Consider the following 20,954-nt stretch of genomic DNA (forward strand, 5'->3'; position numbering starts at 1 on the left):
GATAGGCCTACCAGGCTCCAAGTCGTCACATATCTCAATCAGACAAAACCAACTATAACCACATTGGCATAGCAATCGCACCGTGTGTAGCTGCTACTAGCTGCAATCTATATATACAACGCATACTAACTGGAGCACCAACCAGAATCAGATCAAAATCGCTTGGGACCGTTGGTAACCTTTGGCCAGGTCATCACGATTCACGAGCAAACAGAACCAGCAGCAAAGTTTACGTAAACCAATTTCTTACCTTATGTGGCCCTCCACATGCAGGCTAGATGACGTATCCATATCGATATCTAGTGTCACAAACATGCTTTTTATAGGAAGCAAAAGGACCGGCTATTTTCTGAATAAAAATGTCAATTTTGGCTGTCTGTCTTGAAACTTCTCCAGTGCGTTCACTCCAAAATGCAACGGGACGACAAGATCCCATACAAAGTGAACGTATAGACGCGTATCGGGCGAATATTTTTGATTTGTCGCGCTACACTTTCGCCGTGCACAGGCAAGCGCGTTCACGAGGATTTGTGGCGCGAAAAATTTCAACTTTGACACGAATTTCGCGTGATGACAGCCAATCAGCGTTCAACAGCGTGGCCACTGAGTGACATGTGTAACGTAACAGCCAATCAGCGTTCAACCGTCAAACTCAGCGCAGTGCAGTCCGGGGTGTACTGCAGCATGGAGGAGAAAGTGATTATTGCCGTTTGTGACTCTCGGAGCTCTATATATAATAGTATATAATATAATATAATTGTATATATAATATCAATCACGGCCAAAAGCTCTGTGTGCCTCCGGATGGCCGTAGCGCAGGGAGCTCATAGGGATTGGGCTTCTCGGGAGTCGGGGTTTGTTTACCGGCGTTGCCATGGGTTCCGGTCTTGTGTGTTCCAACGGTTTATTAGGTAGGCCTATCTAATAAATGATGTCTTCGAGCGCGCCTATCACATGATTTTAGACTCGACGATTTCGGTTGAGTATGTGGGGATTTTAATTTTTTTTTTTTTTTTTTTCCTTTTTTAAAAGTGGTGGGGACAAAATTCGTTTTTCAAATAGTGGGGGGGACATGTCCCCCCCGTCCCCCCCGTAATCGACGCCTATGTGTGTGTGTGTGTGTGTGTGTGTGTGTGTGTGTGTGTGTGTGTGTGTGTGTGTGTGTGTGTGTGTGTGTGTGTGTTGGTTTATGTGGTGGTGTGTGTGTGTGTGTGTGTGTGTGTGTGTGTGTGTGTGTGTGTGTGTGTGTTGGGGGGGGGGGGGGAGGGGGGGAGCCGTAGCGAGATTGGGTAAGTTATTTTGCGTCATTTTGACGCTGTGCATTGGCGAACCGGCAGCGCTTCGCCACAAGGTGCGAGGAATCCTAGTGACTGTCTTCAGCATCACCTGCTCTCCGAGCTCCGGGTTTGGCGCAGCGGGGGGACACACCGGGCTTGTTTCCGTCACCAGATGTCTGGATCTGGGATCACTGTCATTTCGAAGTGTGGAGATTGTCGCCCTTCTGTCGCCCATATGAATAACAGCAGTGAAGTGGAACAACTGCGTCTTCCCGCTATAGTGGTGGATGAGGATGATGAACTTGTGAAGTACATCTGGAGGGAGTACCTACAACCCAAGCAGTATGAATGGGTGCTCATCGCAGGATACATTATTGTGTTCTTCGTTTCACTTATTGGAAATTCACTAGGTAAGTTGTACTGTTTGAAGTATTTAAATGAATACTTATGTAGACGACTCTTTGTTTTAATTGTATTTCGACAAACAAACTCACCACTCACATTTTTTTATGTTGTTTGATGATCTGATGATCTGTGGTATAGTTCATTGTTGTTTAATTTATTTTTTCTCTTTACGATTTATTTGTTTTATTCAAATGTGCGGATTGGATTGACAGCTACTGCGGTCGCTTCAAAGGAAAGTGTGTGCAATAGACACATATTCCTCTGAAGCCAATTTAAATGTCAAATACTCATAGCCTATATTGGAACCGCGCTTTAAATGCCATTGAGATATTCTAACATTTCACGTATACCGTACTCCAATATTAAAATAACTATTCGAATAATCAGAATAAAATCGTACTTTTGCATAATAATCTAATCTGCTATTAGTGATCTATTCTGGTCATATATATATATATTATAATATGTCTTAACTTCTATAATGTATACATAGAGTATAACCATAGAAAAAAGATTCCCATTTTACAATACCTGTTGAAACTGCATTGAGAGAATGCCATTAACTCGCTGTGCTCCAAATACTGAATCACTGAAATAATGAATGAATGGTTCCCATCTTACTAGGGCAAGACCCGTTGTGTTAAAACTGCATAGAGAGAATGCCATCAACTCACTGTGTTCAACACACTAAACCACTGAAATAATCAAGCAAGGAACGTGGCGCCTAATGAATTGACGTGACCCTTTCTTTCGGCACAGAGACCCTGCGGTTCAAAAGGCTTTGAAGGGCACACACCGCAATTAGTTGATGTGTAGGAGTGAAGAACACTTACCATATTGCTGTCCTGTACTTTCAGTTTGCTTTGCTGTGGTGAAGAACCGGCACATGCGGACGGTGACCAATTACTTCATTGTCAACCTGTCCTTTGCCGACGTGTTGGTCACCCTCACGTGTCTACCCGCGAGCCTGGTGGTTGACATCACCGAAACATGGTTCTTTGGAAGCACGCTCTGCAAAATCGTGCCTTACCTTCAGGTAAGATGATGATATTTTGGTGGGCTGCATTCATAACTTAACATTAGATTCATTCATTTCAAAGGTCAGGTTCTGCAGTTTCTATATTACGCCACATTTAGGTCAGCCAGCTGAATTAGCCTCATGAATAATGTAATACAGACACCTGAAGCTGCCCCCCTCTCACTGGTTCTGTGCGTTACATAAATCAAGCACGTCACATGAAAGGGAAGTCTTTGGCCTCGCCAAAGACTATTTTTATTTTTATTTTTTTTCATTCCTCTGTTCAAAAAAAGGAACATTACCATACAGTAAGTAGAAAAATACTATAACGCTGCCAAACTCTGGCATTCCTAGTTGTGGTTCTATTTCAAAGGATGGTCCATATCTGAGCTCTTCAAAGGGTTGTGACGTACCAGGGAACGTGACTGGCTCAACGTAGGCTGGCCTTGTCATTTGTCATTTGCTGCACACCCTTAAGTATACTGTAATGATAACAATAACTGCATGCTGTTTGAGGGAGGTGATAAGGTCAAGGCAGTGCACACACACACACAAACACACACACGCGTGCGCGCGTACACACACGCGTGCGCGCGTACACACACGCGCGTACACACACGCACACACACGCGTACACGCACACGCACGCACACGCACACACGCACACGCACACTCACACACGCACGCACACACGCACACACGCACGCACACACGCACGCGCGTACACACACACAAGTGGGGAAATCAGAAAAGGCAATATGTATGATTCGGCAGGCCAAAGTGCGGCGGAAAGCCTCCGATGTTTACAATTGCATTGATTTTGCTTTCGGTTCACTCTTAAGTTAACAAGCGTCTGGCAAATCAGTCAGAAGCATTCAGGCAGGCCTGCCGATATCAGCCCAACCTAATGATGGTGGTGGAGAGTGTTTATAATCAACAAACATTGAATCAGGAAGAATTGATTAGCGTGGTCGTGCAACCACAAGTTTGGATCCTCACATTTTGAAAGTGGGAAAACACAAGTGCACAGGGGCGTACGTTTGAGTTTGTGTCGGGCGTTGGGGACACAAGCAATGTAGGGTCCTACAGTTTCTTTATGGGGATATAGAGATAGTTCAGTCACGTCTTACATTGATAGGGACCTTGGCAATCCCATCCCTGCCAATCAATACAGCATAGGGGACTTGGAGCTACTGTGGAGCTGTTCCTTAAAGAGCCTTTTGTTGAACTGTTTTAAATGGTCATGGACAGGATACAGTTATTCATATGAATTCATCATGAATAATACCAGCCTGAAGGTTAGCCATTGAAAATAAAGTTATATCCAGCCATTTCCTTATAAAAAACTCTAAGGAGACAAAAGCATTTTTACCAATCACACATTATTCCATGGATTGGTTGTAAAACCAAGACTGCACTATTTTAAATGCTGACCTACTGATAATACTGAAGCATTGTGCCGAAAAAGGCACCAACATTGAAATGCACAAGAGCAGGTAATGTAATCACAATTCAGGGACTTTTAACAACGGATACAAGGTTTTTCCTGTTGTTTCTTCAGGCACTGGTAAATAAACTTCTGGCACTTGTTTTGAGCTCCGCAGTCAGCTCATTGAGGCGGACTGCTCCCAACACACAACCAGAGGAAAGCACTCCAGCCGGACAGGCTGAGTCTTTTAATCATCTGCGCTTTGAGCTGTCTCTCCAATAAAGAAGCATCAACCGCGCTGGTCTATTGATTCCACACCGCCGCGCTGCGACAAAGCAATAGTAGTAATGAGGCCTCGGGACAGCCAAAGCTTTTTTAAAGACAGCGTGAAATGAAAATGGATTTTTCACACTGTTATTTAATGTCCCTCGTTTATCACATCAAATTCATATATATATAATATGTATATATATATATATTCAGCCGGTAGAAGCCTCTGTGTCAAATCCACCCCCTCAGAGATCAAATCCACAATTTGGTTAATGTTACATTTGACTTGCAAATGCATCAAATTCCAGCCACAACATTAATGCAGTTTTGAATTTGGGTTTTTGCGACATCCTCAAAAGTATAATGCCCAGTGAGACGTGTGAGTCAGATTTGTGTGTTTCTACACACCAGTAAAAGCATATCCACTAAATCCTTAGTTTCATTTGCCAATGGAAATAATGTTACAAGGGCAGACCCATATCATTATCATATGCAAACTGTGACAACACAGTTTCTGAGTTCCAATACACAGCCTTGAATTTGTGTTCTCCAACTGTGGCCTTTTTTTTACCTAGAGTTACATATACAGTTCTCTTCCTGCGTAATACACGACCGGGAGTAGTATAATCGCTATAGGCTATTCCACTAACAGGGGAAAGGTTCTCAGATCGATACTCAATGTAAGAGTCAGAGACTATAGGCATCATGCAAGAGGACATAACACCAACCTGCTTTTAAATGATCTAATCCCAATGAGTCACTGATAAAATCATCTGCAATCATTTAATGATCATTGTAAAATAAGCTAAACGGCGTTGCCTGACGTAATTGAAGTGTAAGTGAAAACATTAGACTGGATTTTATGTGGAAGATAAGAATCAAAACCAAACCACACATATTCCACTCAGCAATAATTCTGGCACTCAGCAATGGTTCGTGCTTGTTGTGGTTCGTGGTCAGGCATTCGCCTGACCACGAACCACAACAAGCACATAACCCCTCCCGCTCTCGCACACACTAGACTAACCCCAGTAGGGACTAACCCCATCCACGGTGTGTGTTCTGTCTGTAAACCCCCCAGACCATCTCCGTGTCCGTCTCTGTGCTGACCCTCAGCTGCATCGCCCAGGATCGCTGGTACGCCATCTGCCACCCTCTGATGTTCAAGAGCACGGCGAAACGTGCGCGCAAGAGCATCGTGCTGATCTGGCTGGTGTCCTGCACCATCATGGTACCTCAGGCAATCGTCATGGAGTGCACCAGTTTATTCCCTGAGCTCACCAACAAGACCAGACTGTTCACGGTGTGTGACGAGCACTGGGAAGGTGCGTGGGCAGCCCTGGATGATCGCTCGGTGGAGCTCGGGAGGGGGATCAGTGTTGTGTGCTGAAAGATGAGATGGTTGTGTTGTTGTTCCAGCAGAAATATTGGAAAGAACGTCGATTTAATCAGGGTTTTCGGATGATATTTCGGGGTCGAAATCAAATGAGGTTTTGGTTGCTGCTCTGCTTCTTAGCACACTGGAAATTTTAGGATGAAGTCAGCTTACTTGATTAAACACCCTAGGAAAATGTAGGATGAAACCAGCTTACCCGATTAATCATAATCACCCGAGGGAAATCTGAGTGGCACATATAATATAAACTACTCCGAATGCGCTGGGTTGTTATAGGAATTGTATAATGATGATATCACAACAACGAAATAAAACAAATTACAAGTAAATAATTATGTTCTCGAGACATGGGAGTAACAGTGTATGTAGATAATGTCATCAATAAAAAGAACAGGCTAGAACAGGCACTATGATCATTTTAATTGTTACATTGTGTAGCCAGCATTTTCCAATCTGATTTCTTGCCGGGTAATATTATGTCATTAGCATGATTGGATGTGTATCTCTGTAATTAATTTATTCATTAAAATAAAAGAAACATCAGTTTGAACTTGTCCTCCAGTGTGACAGCTTGTAAGGCCGTCTGGCACCAGTCAAACATCCACTAAAGAAACCTTCCTGAATTGCTCTTTTGACAGAGGAGATCTACCCCAAGGTGTACCATACCTGCTTCTTCATCGTCACCTACTTCGCGCCGCTGTGTTTCATGGTTCTGGCCTACATCCAGATATGCCACAAGCTGTGGTGCCAACAGGTGTGTGGGTCCAACGACACGCCTGCCTGCATGCATGTACAAACCTCCCCCCGTTCACAACGCTGGAATTCGCCCCGCTCTGCCAAAACAAGCCTCTCGTCGTGATGCCTGACGCGTTCTCCCTTTACCTTCAAATGAAACCCGACCCCCAGATCCCAGGCAGCGCGTCGGTCGTGCAGAGGAAGTGGCACTCGTTCCAGTGTCGCGCCCAGGCCTCGGCCCCTGGCGAGCCCGTGCGGGTGAGGACCGTCTCCGTGTGCGCGGAGGTCAAGCAGGTCCGGGCCCGGCGGAAAACGGCTCGCATGCTGATTGTGGTGCTGTTCGTGTTCGCCCTCTGCTACCTGCCAATCAGCGTGCTCAACATGATGAAAAGGTAAGGGTTATGCAGCCGGGCGGTGCTGGTGACCTCGTCCAATCTCACCGTCTGGACACACACTCACACACTCACTGGACTGCACGCTTCAGACTCTTCAGACGGGGCAATGTGCTACTCTTGCACTAGTCCAATCTTGGCATGTTACCTTTTTTTATTGTGTACAAAAAGTGCAGCATGGATATCAACATCCGTGCAACAAACAAACAAAAGTACTGATGGAAATTGGAGCTGATGTTCAGGCTGTTATGTCTGACTGTCATTGCAGGGTTTTCGGGACTTTTAAACACACCAACGACAGAGAAACCGTCTACGCCTGGTTCACCTTCTCCCACTGGCTCATCTACGCCAACAGCGCCGCCAACCCCATCGTCTACAACTTCCTAAGCGGTAAGCTCGCAAGAACGCCCGACACAACGTGCAATGCCCTTTTGTTTCTTGCAAGGCCCCGTGAAGTAGTATTCACCCCGTTTTGGTTCACAGGGAAGTTCCGTGAGGAGTTCAAGGCGGCGTTCTCCTGCCACTGCGTGGGTCAAAAGCCAAGCCGCACAAAGAGGCGAACCAGGGCGAGCACGGACAGTCGCAAGTCCCTGTCGACGCAGGTCCACAACGTGGACAACGTGTCACGCATCTCCGACCAGGTGGTGTTGTCCCACAACAGCGTGGAGCTCATCACGACGCATACCGTCGCACAAGAGACGGGCATTGAAACGACGTAGATCGATATGTGAACGCACGATATTTTCACTGGTGTAGTCACTGTAATTATTGTAAATATATGATATCACGCAAGGAAAGAACGCAGCCTGTTGTAACATGAGTATCGGATATATTATGTACAGATGGACTTTGCAATGGAAAAGATGTTGGCTCTCATTAGAAGAATATTGACCTCACTGTGCCTTGCCAAAGAATAGGTTTCGTATTGACATAGAGGCTTTGTGTTTTTATAGATGAGTTTGATGATGTAATGTATACTATTCCATGCCTGCCCTGTAAGGGTTAAGGTTAGGGACGAATGATAGGATGAAATTGTTTTCATCCTATCATTTAATTGCAATCATTTTATTGCAACTTTTCCCTATAATACACAGTAAAATGTGCTTTTTAAACGGATCTCGGTTTGGTTACATTACCAGAGATCTGTCTTGATCTTTGGTATTTCCTACAGTTGCTTTGTGATACAACCTCAAAGCAGCATATATGTGTATGGATAAAAAGCGTTGATATACTAAGGTTGTGGGAGGGTTACCCAGCAGGGGGTATGCTTGCAGAGCTGTTTGTCATTCTAGAGGTGGTAGGGTTCAGCGAATGTAAGTGCATGTGTGCATGTGAGTTCTTGTATTTGTTGGTCATGCATGTATACACCATCCACTCACATTTAGCTTCATGGTCCACACTTAAAGTCTCATGTTTGCTGTGTTCAGACAGGAATCCCCTCTAGATTCTCCAACGGGTTGACAAATGCATTGTGTCTAGATTGTGTGACACAAACTTATTACACCAGGGGAATGACGCACTGTTTCGGATGAATGAGATGATCAGCGGGAATCTCTCCAAACGTGACGCACACGGTTGTAAGCGTATACGCTGGGGATTGCGAGCGTGCTTCCCCCTGCTGTGCTGTGATATTAAGGATCGGCGAATCCCAACCTCTCCTGTTAAGACGGAGGATTGGAAAAATTTAAAAACGTGAGGAAAATCTTGATTTTCTCGTTTACAATCCTTGAGCTGGAGAGAGCTCGACGGGGCTGCCTAGTGTTACCTGGATAATGGCCTAAGGATTTTTTTCTTTTGTTGTTTGTTGACTTTAGTGGACATGCTGTTATTCGAATGCATAGAATTGTAATATCTTGCAGCCGGCCTCATCCCTGCCATTGTTCCCATGGTGACCTATATAGCACCACAACCCCTGTTCAGTGGTATCCACAACGATGGAATAGCAATGACCAGCCCTCTAGTGACCTCTGACAACACGTCCATCCGTCTTTCTGTCTGTACACTGTGTTTATCTTGGGGTCAATTGTTTATCTCAGACACATGGTTGCATTGCTTGCGTTGTTAAGTATAAATTGTTACACTAGAATAAACGTATTTTAACAAGATTGCAGTACGTCGTCAATAGGTTTCAATCTGGTTTTTTTCCAATACCTCAGTCAAGTGAACCATTTATCACGTGATTCTATGAAGTAAAGCAACAATATTAAGTATTCTGCTGGAAACAACAGGCAACCAAAGGACCTGTACGACCATCGATTCATTCATCTGTCCCATGATCAATCCATTGAGCCATGCATTCATTCATCTACCTCTTTATCCACGCCTCCAGCCATTGATCCAGCCATCCGTTGGTTCATGCATTCATTCATCGATCTATCCATCCAAGCATTGATCTACCCAACCATACATTTTCTGTCAAGGGTTATAGCCAAGGTGAATAAAAACCCACTTACATAAGGATCTCCCCCACACACACACACACACACACACACACACACACACACACACACACACACACACACACACACACACACACACACACACACACACACACACACACACACACACACACACACACACACACACACACACACTTTCACAGCACACAAACACACACATACACCTGTCAAATGAACAGACTTTTTAAACCTATTGTCAATAATCATTACATTTTTTAACTGCTAGTGTTTAATGTGCAGAGGAGTAAATGGTAAATCAATGTCTAATCTTCAATTATAATAAAATTCCTATGGCAGGTATTCTTTGTTCATGGTCATTGTCATGCGTCAAGGTAATACTTAAATTAATCTGAGTGGGTTTGGCTTTCAGGAGCTAATCTTATTCAGCTAAGAATGAATGATATTAAAAATAATGCCAGTTAAAACGTTGGGCTGCCTACTCACCTACACAGCTAAAAAAAAACTACACCCCCTTTAGTACCCTGATAGTCCCCTTCTGCCCGTCTGGTGCCCTTCTAGTTCCCTGATAGTGCCCTTCTGCCCGTCTGGTCCTTCTAGTGACATTCCAGTGCCCTTCTAGTGCCCTTCTAGTGCCCTTCTAGTGCCCTGATAGTGCCCTTCTGCTCGTCTGGTCCATATAGTGCCCTTCTAGTGCTCTTCTGCCCGTCTGGTGCCCTTCTAGTGCCCTTCTGCCCGTCTGGTGCCCCCATGGTTGAAAAAGTGTCCTAAAGTGCCCTCTATGGTGGTGAAAATTAGAGAAAGTGCCTTATTGGCTGACCTTTACACATGAACAAAAATTAATGAGTGCCCTATAGGTTGCCCCTGATGATGATGATGTGCCTTCTGGGGCAAGAATATGGCAAACCGAAAAAAACATGTTGTGGTTAGCTATTGAGGTGCAGACGTTCCTCTCTTTGGTAGCTGACGAACGGGGAATGCGAGGCGTTGCTTTCATGTGGTGTCGCCATGACAAACAGCTACATTGAGTGGTACTTAAATCTCCACTGGATAACGAAGCAAAAAGCGGATTAAGAGTATGTCAGTACCCATAGTGGAAAAGCGCAATTAGATGCCAAGTTAGAAAAACTTAATATTTTCAGTTTGCATAATCCGTTTAAAATGTATACATTTTTTGAGCGTTCAAGATCATTCAAGTGTAGGTCATTTCATGCAAGAGAGACGATAATGGTCAGCTATCACCTCAACATGAAGGAAAACTTCCTTAAATGTTTCCGTAGCTGGCTGTCAGCGGTCAAAGACTGCATGGTAGCGGCACATTGAATTTTCTCCAGTCTAATTTTTAGTTAAATGTTAGTAAAGATGAAAGCAGTAAGGCATCCTCCTTTCTTTGGCTAAAATGTGAAAGTGCACAATGATGTGAACAACTCATTTTGTTGTTTATAAAGTCACTAGAATAATGGGAAACAGTGTCTTTGAAGCAATTTTTTGTCTGGGGGAGGACCCCCAGACCCCCCATTTAAATTATGAGCCCAACTATTCTTTTAAGTGCTACATGGAGATGTCACAAGTGCCCTGAATGGGACCTTCAAGGCAGCGCTTGCTAAGGTTAGGGGATAGGACCTTCCAGGCAGCGCTGCCTTTAACCCTGCGTTCACACCAAAAGATGCAAAAAGTTGACGCGCGTCGTGATCCCATTCAAAGTGAATGTAGAGACGCGTTGCTGCTTTACTGCCGATGCATTTGCTGCCGAGAAAACGGGCAGCAAAACTTGATTTGACGCGCGTCAAAATCTGATTTGCGGCGCGGCATGCCCGTGCCCGCTGCCGGGCACGGGCGAAGGGCGCGTTCACGTATTTTGCGGCGCGTCAAATGCTGCTCGAGTTGAAATATTTCAACTTTTGACGCGCCGCAAACCTTTGACGCGCCGCAAAACTTGATTTGACGCGCCGCAAAACTCAGGCGTCAACGCGTTCGGGCAGCAAATGCATCTTTTGGTGTGAACGCAGGGTAAGGCTCCGCTGGGGGAACAAAACACTATCAGGTTAGAAAAGCCACTGTGTCCGCTGGTGGGGCCCCATGTTGTCCAGAATGTGCCCTTTTTATTTTTTCGCCCCTGCCCTTCAAACAGTCTGAGTCCGCCACTGACCAGGGTAATGGCTTCCCAATAAGCCTATAGGCTAACCTATATGTAACACGTCCACCTCATATTTCCATGTTTTTTTTCTGCATTTTCCCTGACAATTAAACAAATACATGTAATAAATTAGAACTTACTCATACTACTGATATTCGAAGATTAGTTTAAACTTTATTACCTTAACAGGGAACTGTTACTTCATGTCGTTTCATTGGTACATTGCTCATGGTAGGCTACTTGAGTCCTACTTATTTACTTATATTATTCACATGTAACCTGGGCCTAAACATATAACGGCTTGGGTTTTTGTCTCCCCAGTATTTCCAGCCCTTGCATCACAACTCCCCTGCACTGGGCTGCAATCAATGTCAGGGGTGACGGTCGGATCACTTCCACCGCACATCGGTGGTTCCTTATTTGTGTCATGTCTCAAGTCACATTCTTGCAGATTTATAAATATTTAACCTCGACGACGACGCGTTTCCTCCATCGTGAAAACGAATGGAGCTTGTGTCAAATGATGACACAAGCTCAGGGAGTCTTTCATTTATGCAAAACGATGGGTGTATGGAATTCAACTCCTGATAGGGGCGGGGGGGGGGCACGTCACCCGGGGAAAGGAGATGAGTGTCGTCCCCCAAGCGATTTGGGGCGAGTCCGAGTCATGGACCAGGAACAAAATCCGTTTATCTGCGATTTTGAGCATCAGCGCTTAGCTAATTATTATCAGTATTGATACTGACACGGTGATGTAATTTGTTGAGCTATTGACCCACAACTTTGCACAATTACTAACAGGGGTGGCCTAGGGGGGGCTGACTCTCGCTGTACAGAAGAAAACAAATCCATGCGGACCTTAAGGGTCCAAGAGGCAAAAAGGTTCAGCATGTAACAAAAGCCCCATGTAGCCAACCAAGTTTCCAAAATCTGGAAATCCTTGATCTAGAGATACTATGTGAAAACCTAAATAGGCCTATAGGAAATGTCTGATGGCTGACATTTAATAATGTTCAAATTGGCCTGAAACAGCCCTCAAAAAAAATCATGAAGAACAGATCCTGGTGCTTTCGAAGGACCAGGCTGATCCAGTAAATGATGTAGGCCTATTGTTCATGGTTGTTGTTTAACTAACTGTCTGTAGAGCTGCGATGGGAAGTCCGCTTTGTCGGTTTAATTGAGCGGACGCGCCAGATTGATTGGGATCTATCGCGAGGACATACCCTGTCATCAGCTGCCTCAAATCTCGCTCTTTTATGTTGACGTCAAGGGCAGAGTCGGCTCAGTGTCAACAGAGCAGCTGCCGTTTACTCCACTTGTCCCTCCCGAGATCAGAAACACGTCAACATGCCGCCAACACATCTGGGAAACGCTCTGATACTAGGTGAGTGCCACTTGTTAGGCTTTTGGGTGAATTTGGATGCATTTTATGAAAAGGGATCAAAGCATAGACATATAAATAATAAATATCAGAGATCAACTGTTTCTTCTAGACTGCGCGTTTCAATGGATTAAAAACATTTGCTGACTATCATCACAATATGGAATTCTCTCACTTTGAATTCTGCCTTATATCATCTCATTTATCTTTTTTACTATTCATCACTTCTTAGAGGGAACTTTTTTTGTAAGTCAAAACATCGCATCTAACTTAGTTGTAGGCTACAATCGAAGTGGATAACAAGATAAAATAGATGCACAAGTCTAATGGGAAGTACCACTTCATCAATTCACACAAAACACAATTGAGACTAGAAATCCAAACCTTTTTAAAAGTGGTTTATGAACTATGCATGACTCCTTTGCAGGAGTTGTGATCCATCATGTTGCAATGGGGCTGCTCTCTAGATCCCCCGAATGCCTGAGGTCGATAGATACCTGCATCTCTGATCTGTGCAGAAACATGGAACAGGCAGGTGCTATTGGCTCACTGTGTGGCGATGACGGTAAATATCACATCACACTCACCATCATCGTTCACATAATGTCTAAAGTGTTTGATCTCTCAAATAAACAGCATAACACAGGTTGATTCTGAACAGTGTAATACTTAGGACATGGATTCATAAATAAGGGTGATAACATGAGAGAAAGCATCCAAACGGTGCTAATAAAGAAGTATTTGTTGTGCGTATACTGTAAGTGTGTTGTTGTTTTTCTCGGTTGTCATTAACGGCGACACAACAATGATCACATTTTCTCAGAAGGATTAGGAACTGAATTGAGTTTGGCAGATAGCAATATGGTTAGCTTGTTCTAGCTGAAGAAATAGCCTTGAGCGGTAGCATGATTGTAACTGGGGAGAACCTTCACCTCCCTATTGCCGACAGCTTGAGCACACAGCAATACCATTATTAAACACACACTTATGTGGATACAGGCCTTGAGAACAGTTGTATTCAAAGATGTGTGCAAAGTCGTAATGTACAATACAACTGCGTGTGTGTGTTTTTGTTTGCGCGTGCATGTGTATGTGTGCCTGAGTCTGTTGCCTGCAGGTGTGTGGTCTGTTGCCTGTGTGTGTTGGGGTGTGTGTGGCCTGCAGGTGTGCGTGCGTGCGTGCGTGCGTGCGTGCGTGCGTGCGTGCCTGTGTGTGTGTGTGTGTGTGTATGTGTGTGTGTGTGTGTGTGGTAGGGTTAATCATCAAAAGGTTTTGCTTGATTAGTGAAAAATCCTGTTTTTCCTCTTCCCTGTTTATTCTGCGCTCCATTCCCGGACAAAGGGTGTCAAATAATAGGCTCGGAGGTCTGTAACGTGAGCGTGGGGGCCATGCTGGAGCAGTTCCCGTCACTGCAGCAGTGTATGTGTGTCTGGTTGGAGGTGGTGGAGGAGGTGGAGGAGGAGGAGGAGGAGCCCTGTCGCTCTCTGCAAGCACTCACAACACAATGCCACCAGAAACCAGGTGCAGCGTTCTCACCATCCTTGTTCCCCATAATCTCTGAAACCTTCTGAATGGCCCACTTATTTACCCAGGTCCGGGGGTTCGTTAATCGTGGTTGGCCCCGTTCTCCGGGGGCATCACGAGGGTATAAATAAAATGTGTTCGAAGCGATGGATGTCTGATGGTGGAGAAGTGGGGAGGTGATGGTGCTACTGAGCTCACCACTACGCCACTTTAGATCAGTCGACATCTGCTTAAAAAAATGTATGTTTACATTTCACACCTGTTTATCTATTTTACATAACCACTCAACTCTTCCACATCGGTGCATACTACTCATAAATATTCATATTTCACATTGTTATATTCCATGTACTGTATTCTATTTCGTTTAGAGTTATTACTATATTTTATTTTATTGTCATTATGATCAGTTTGTGTTTCACTTGTGTACTTTTTTCTTTTTATATTGCAGGAGCCTAAAGGCTCAGTTATGGTTCCACGTCGACGCAGCGCAAGAGGGTCTACGGAGCCATTGCGTCCTTGCGTTCCCTCCTTGCGTCCACCGCAAGGGCCGGACGTGCGTCTCCCAAAAAATGTTCACCTTGCGTCGAGGCGTCGCAGCAGGAAGCGCTGTGATTGGTCCGCTTACAAAAAACCTGACGTAAACCAAAAGCATAAACCAAAACAGGTCGACGACTGCGTCGAAGCGTCTGGTCGCTCCTTGCGTTGCGTAGACGTGGAACCATAACCATGAGCCTTGAGACTCAAGGATTTCATTGCCAGTGACAGCTGTTGTAACTGTTGTGCACATGACTGATGAACCATCTTGAACCTTGAATCTCGATCTTTCTCCTGTTTGTGTTCCAGCTCTGCGGAAGAGAAGCACGCCTGCAGAGATGGACTGGAAAGCCAGCAATTTACTCGGCGTCGGTAATTATCTCTCTTCTTGTCTTCTTCCTGATTGGGTTGGGATGGCTCAACGGAGTGCATGGAAATGGATTCTTTGTTATTGATCGACACAGAGAAAATGGGTTGAATGTCATTATGTAACGACAGCACTGCTGGTCCACATTACTGATTATTAATTTGAATTATAAGCTTCCCAAGTGATCTCAAGTGCCATACCATGTACGGGCATAACACGCACCAATAGAACACTAAAACTAAAAACAACTTGCTGACCAACAGATTCCTTGGTTGGTATTACTGTTTTCAATACTGTGTAGACTAGGGCAGCTTGTGTCATAAAAGTTAGACGGAGGGAGGAATGGACCAGGTGCAATATAAAGGTTGGCGTGGGCAGACCTAGCCTGTCACTCAGGGCCGCCGGCAGTCCGTAGTGAGGCGCAGAGCCAATCACAAATACTTAGGTGAAAATGAATATGGACAGCAAGGTGCCCCCCATGGATGCAGAATGAAAACTGCGCTCCAGCCACCCACAGCAATTCAAATTAAATCGAGGAATGACTTAAATAAAAACAATGTGCACACACTCAAGTGACCTCCTTGTTTGGCCCTAGTCCGTCCCTGTCTGGCTCCATGGTCCACAATGAAATGAACAGATAAGGATGTCCTTAAAGAGTAGTAATAGATATTAATATATTTAAACGAGGTACACCATTATAATGTTAAACGTATGCACGAGTCGTGCATTGGGAAACTTTGGGTGTGGGAGAAGACATGGGAGAGAGGAGTCTGTCCCAGTGGTCCCGTTCCCCCCTTACAGGCTGGGGGCTGGGAACAATCTTCTGTGCTCATATACACTGATTACAGTCACTGTGTGTGTGTGTGTGTGTGTGTGTGTGTGTGTGTGTGTGTGTGTGTGTGTGTGTGTGTGTGTGTGTTTGTGTGTGTGGGTGTGTGGGTGTTTGTGTTTGTGTGTTTGTGTGTGTGGGTGTGTGGGTGTGTGTGTGTGTGTGTCTCGGTGGGGGGGATGTTGGAGGGGCAACGAGTGCTGAGCTCTCCTTGGGCACCAAAAAGGCTATAACAACAACAACAACAACAACAACAACATCAAGTGGTGTCCCTCCTCCCTCCGTGTCAGTGTCCAGCGACGGTGGGTCCTGCCTGAAGCGGATCGGGACGTGTCTCGCCGACCCGGTCTGCAACCGGAACCTCTGGCCGCTGCTGGAGGCGTGCGGCGAGGAGCGGTGCGACGGCACGCGCTGTCGGGGCGCGTCCCGGCACTTCTACGGGGGCCTGCCCGCGTCCGTGGCCGACCTGCTGGTGATGTGTGACTGCGGGCCCGGGGAGAAGGACTGCCAGCGCATGGCCGCCAGGCTGCACAGTGGCACGTGCGGCGGTGAAATGTGGAGTTGTCAGGAAGGGGTTAGCCACTGCTGGACGGACCAGAGCTGCAGGTACTAATATACTGGGTATGTGGGCTGTGTATGCCTTCTCTGTGTGTGTGTGTGTGTGTGTGTGTGTGTGTGTGTGTGTGTGTGTGTGTGTGTGTGTGTGTGTGTGTGTGTGTGTGTGTGTGTGTGTGTGTGTGTGTGTGTGTGTGTGTGTGTGTGTGTGTGTGTGTGTGTGTGTGTGTGTGTGTTTTGAGAGTGTGTGTGTATGCCTACATGTGTGGTTTTGGTTTCTGTTTGCGTGTGTGAGCGAGATTGTTCGCGCGCGTGTGTGTGTGTGTGTGTGTGTGTGTGTGTGTGTGTGTGTGTGTGTGTGTGTGTGTGTGTGTGTGTGTGTGTGTGTGTGTGTGTGTGTGTGTGCTCTTTCGCTCTCTTGCCAGCTGGGTTTCTCTTTCTTGCTCTCGGTCTCTTTCATGCGCACCCTTTCTATTTCTCTCACCCCTTCTGCTATGGGGTCTGTTTCTCTCACCCCTTCTGCTATGGGGTCTGTTTCTCTCACCCCTTCTGCTATGGGGTCTGTTTCTCCGGGCTCTTTATGTCTCTCACACACACTTTCACTCAATCGGTCTTGCTCCCTCGCTCTCTTGCCTTCTGTGTTGCTCCTTTTTGTATTTCTTTCACGGTGTTTCACCCACTCTCTTTCTCTCTGTCTTCTTTGCACTAATTATCTGTCTTTCTCTTGCTCACTTGATCTGTCTCTATAACTTTCTCTCCCTCTCTCCTTTCTCGCTTTCACACCCCATCTCTGCCTTTCGACCACTTTCTAGAGCTCTTCTCTCTTTGTCTCTCTCTCCGTCTTTGTCTCTCACTTCTATGTCCTTTCTATCTCCTCTTCTGCAAGTCTGAATGAGCGAAAATATAGGATACATTTGAATATCAGAATATCTAATGAGACATGTCATTATCTACGTCTATCCCAATCAGTCACTGTGGAGAATTGTAAGGCACTGTTATACTGCTTTTCTATTGTTGTGTAGCATTAACAGCATAGCTTTTGTCCCTGATTCACACAAAATGTAATCTCTACGTGCAAAACGGGTTAAACATCTTCAACCATACAAATCATTCAGTGAGCCAATGTAATGAATAATGCCATGTATGTTTCCCTGCAGCCTTATCTTAATTACATTTTCGTCCCCCCCCCTCCCTCATTGTCCCTGCTCCCCTTCACAAACCGTCCAATTAAGATGAAATGTGATCCCATACACCAAAACGGAATGTCCTTTCACGAAAATCTATAATAATAATAATGATTATAATAATTATATAGCGCTTTTCATTGACCCAAAGACACTTACAGTGAAGGGGGGGACCCAACTCACCACCACCAGTGTGTACTGGCCCGCCGCTCCCTAATCGCAGAGTATGCAGAGTGCGTAGGGCAACAAGTACCTGGGGGGGGCACCAAAAATTAAGGTTTCTAAAAAAATAATAAAAATGATAATTACATTATTGAATGACAGAAATATATAAATGAGTTACGAAGAGGCCCACCGTTGTTTGTTCTTCATTTTATAAACTTTGACTCAGGGCCCCCCCCCTGGTTGACAGCGGGGAAACCCCTACTCTTTGCGATACTACCCTACTCCTGGGATCTTTTATGACCACATTGAGTCTGTGTGAGAACAGCAGCACTTGCTGCACATAATGGAGTCTGCATTGTCTCGGCAGTAATTGGGAGGAAAAACAATTTCAAGGGCTGAGAATGCTAAACAGCACTGTCATCCAACAAGAAGCTTGCTTACACCTATAGCCTTGCTGTTGCTGTTGCTGTTGTGGCTTTGTTGTTGCATCCAAACAAACAGACAGCGCTTGAAAGCTTTACATCGAAATGCTGGGATGCGGAGAGTGCGACGTGCGGGGAATATGACGATGGAAATGAGGAGTGCGTTTGGCAGATGGAACCAGCTCTCCTTCTCAGCGGAGAGGCCGAGTGCAGAACGGCATTCCTCGCGTTGATGGGCACCCCACTTCAGTACCCGTGTACCTGCACGGGCTTGAACTCCCGCGAGCGGCAGAGATGCGACACCGTCAGTAATGTACTCCAAAAATCGCTCACGCTTCAGTGAGTGTGCTCGTGTTACGAGGCGTGTGATTCGTTGTGATTTGTAGCTCGTATAGCGAGGGGCCTGGTCACATGATTCTACTTTACACATGTTTTTCGTTTGAATTTATTATTTATAGCGGGACTCTGGCCAACATTGGTGGATTCTAACAAAACCTTTGACACTGGGGAATCGAAGTCTGATGGACACACCTGGGTGACTGGTAAGGCAATTAAATGATTTATGGATATATTGTATATGTAGTACAACTATACACAATGATTAGCGTGTTGTGTGTGTGTCATTCATTCATTCATTTGCATAATAACAAGCATCTCACTGCTACATTTTCGATTATGAAACTATTAAAGATGTTGTCCATTCAGGCCACCTCCTTTACGGGCTGATATACTTGGCCCTCATTGTAATCGTCATTTTAGTGACCACTGGGATTCTCTGTAAATCTGGGTAAGTATGGCACCAAAATTAAATGTGATTGTAATATCCAAAACATAGTCATCGTATTATATAACGTGTGATTCATTTCTTTCTCCAGTGTGCTGAGGAAAAAAGGCCAAACCCAGTTTCACCCCCAGGGGAAACCAACATGTGTGGCTATTCTCTGACAAACTAAACAAACGTTTCTCTGTCATGAAGAGGGGAAAGAACATAGGGCTTTCCTTGGCAGGGGGGTCTCCACAGTTATAATGGTACATGTGCCGTTCCTTTATTTACTGATATTTGTTTTGTTGTTGCTGTACACTTTCCTCAAAGGGACTATGTTGGTATTCATGTTGGTATTTCTCCCATTTCATGTTCATGCTTCCCTGTTTTCTTTCCTGTTTTTGTTTTGTATTTGTAGCAAGATATGAATGATGTTATTGATTATTAAGGGGCAGTTCATTGATTTGTTGCCTGAAAAAAATAACATATATATTTATTTCCATTCATGTATTTTTAATGATAAAAAAAAAAAACTGTTACCAAATGACGAAACAACATCAGCTGCATGGCATCCAACACCCACACAATATCCATATATTTAATATTTGTGTGTAAGTATTTCACACGACAAACTGAAATTACATGCACTGAAATACCGCCCATCTACTGGCATTAATGCCAGGCATCAAAGAGAGGTCTGATAATGAGGGCAAGCAGCAGGCTGATCTGGCAGGGGTAGCGAGAGAATATGTTGGAGAAGGCTCATAGAGACACTAGGGTGGCACGCCAAAAAAAAAAAAAACCTTTTGCTTCTTAATCCTCCACATAACTGAATCATCCATCACTATCTGACGATTGCACTCCTGGTTTTGGATGCTTTGAATGGTTTGAAACTGCATTCAAGTTTGGCAGCTTATAAGGGGCAGACCAGCGATGCAAATTATACTAAATTATACTAAAGACCGTACGGCAACATGGCATGGATGTAATTATCAAAGACAAAAATTACAGACATTGGGATAAGTATCTGCCTCTGTTATGGCCAACAAACATTCCCTTCTGGGCTTTCAGACCTTAAGTAAAGTTTAAGTAAGTAAGTTTGTTTTTGCCTTCACCAACCATGGTCACTATCCCACATTCCTGATTGCAGTCCATGAACGACATCACATTCTATCCAGTGCACTGATATTATTTGATATAAGGAATGTGGTAAAATGGAAGTAGTATATCATTTTCTCTCTCCGTCTCTCTCCGTCTCTGTCTCTGTCTCTCTTTGTCTCTCTCTCCTCTCTTGTCTGTCTCTTTGTCTGTCTCTTTGTCTGTCTCTTTCTTCTTTCTCTCTCTCTTTATCTCCCTCATCGCTCTCTCTCTCTCTCTCTCTCTCTCTCTCTCTCTCTCTCTCTCTCTCTCTCTCTCCCTCTCTCTCTCTCTCTCTCTCTCTCCTCTCTCTCTCTCTCTCTCTCTCTCTCTGCATACATATATATATTTCCAAATCAGGAATCTTTGGCAATGGTTAGTGAGCTCAGGGGGTTGGGATTTGAGGCATCATTATCAATGTGTGCGTGTGGGTGTGGATGTGCGGGTGTTACTTTGTTGGGCTCAATAGCGTATGTATTAGATAAAGGTAAAATAAGTTACAGTAAATATCTAAATCAGACTTCTTTGGCCACGTCAATTGAATAGGGCAATACCTAAATCCTTCTCATTCTGTGTGACTGCCACCGACCTTGTATCTTCTTATAGCCTCTCAA

The 20,954-nt window shown here is 44.8% G+C and overlaps 2 protein-coding genes across 2 annotated transcripts; both read left to right on the forward strand.

Moving 5' to 3' along the window:
- Positions 1–1,512: 1,512 nt before the first annotated feature.
- LOC130404911 (orexin receptor type 2-like) lies at positions 1,513–7,852 on the forward strand. Its single transcript, XM_056609856.1, has 7 exons — positions 1,513–1,687; positions 2,540–2,718; positions 5,481–5,724; positions 6,434–6,549; positions 6,702–6,922; positions 7,191–7,312; positions 7,406–7,852. Exons 1-7 carry the CDS (start codon positions 1,513–1,515, stop codon positions 7,639–7,641), a joined length of 1,293 nt encoding a protein of 430 aa, XP_056465831.1. The 3' UTR covers positions 7,642–7,852.
- A 4,932-nt stretch (positions 7,853–12,784) lies between these two features.
- LOC130404912 (GDNF family receptor alpha-like) lies at positions 12,785–19,429 on the forward strand. The gene is made up of 10 exons (XM_056609857.1): positions 12,785–12,860; positions 13,285–13,422; positions 14,199–14,284; positions 14,315–14,378; positions 15,228–15,290; positions 16,405–16,720; positions 18,534–18,744; positions 18,899–18,982; positions 19,146–19,227; positions 19,316–19,429. The coding sequence occupies exons 1-8, from the start codon at positions 12,824–12,826 to the stop codon at positions 18,977–18,979; spliced, it is 996 nt and encodes a 331-aa protein (XP_056465832.1). The 5' UTR covers positions 12,785–12,823; the 3' UTR covers positions 18,980–18,982; positions 19,146–19,227; positions 19,316–19,429.
- The last annotated feature ends 1,525 nt before the right edge of the window (positions 19,430–20,954 follow it).

Source organism: Gadus chalcogrammus, chromosome 15, assembly GCF_026213295.1.
Source record: "Gadus chalcogrammus isolate NIFS_2021 chromosome 15, NIFS_Gcha_1.0, whole genome shotgun sequence".
In the NCBI taxonomy this organism is placed as follows: domain Eukaryota; kingdom Metazoa; phylum Chordata; class Actinopteri; order Gadiformes; family Gadidae; genus Gadus; species Gadus chalcogrammus.

What these genes read in the sequence shown, in the direction of transcription:
- LOC130404911 (XM_056609856.1), top strand. Translation starts at nt 1,513, where the DNA reads ATGAATAACAGCAGTGAAGTGGAACAACTGCGTCTTCCCGCTATAGTG. An exon ending in GTGCTCAACATGATGAAAAG is followed by an intron (nt 6,923 to 7,190) that starts GTAAGGGTTATG and finishes CTGTCATTGCAG; the next exon opens with GGTTTTCGGGACTTTTAAAC. An exon ending in CGTCTACAACTTCCTAAGCG is followed by an intron (nt 7,313 to 7,405) that starts GTAAGCTCGCAA and finishes TTTGGTTCACAG; the next exon opens with GGAAGTTCCGTGAGGAGTTC.
- LOC130404912 (XM_056609857.1), top strand. Translation starts at nt 12,824, where the DNA reads ATGCCGCCAACACATCTGGGAAACGCTCTGATACTAG. An exon ending in TGGACGGACCAGAGCTGCAG is followed by an intron (nt 16,721 to 18,533) that starts GTACTAATATAC and finishes AGCGCTTGAAAG; the next exon opens with CTTTACATCGAAATGCTGGG. An exon ending in AGCGGCAGAGATGCGACACC is followed by an intron (nt 18,745 to 18,898) that starts GTCAGTAATGTA and finishes TATTATTTATAG; the next exon opens with CGGGACTCTGGCCAACATTG.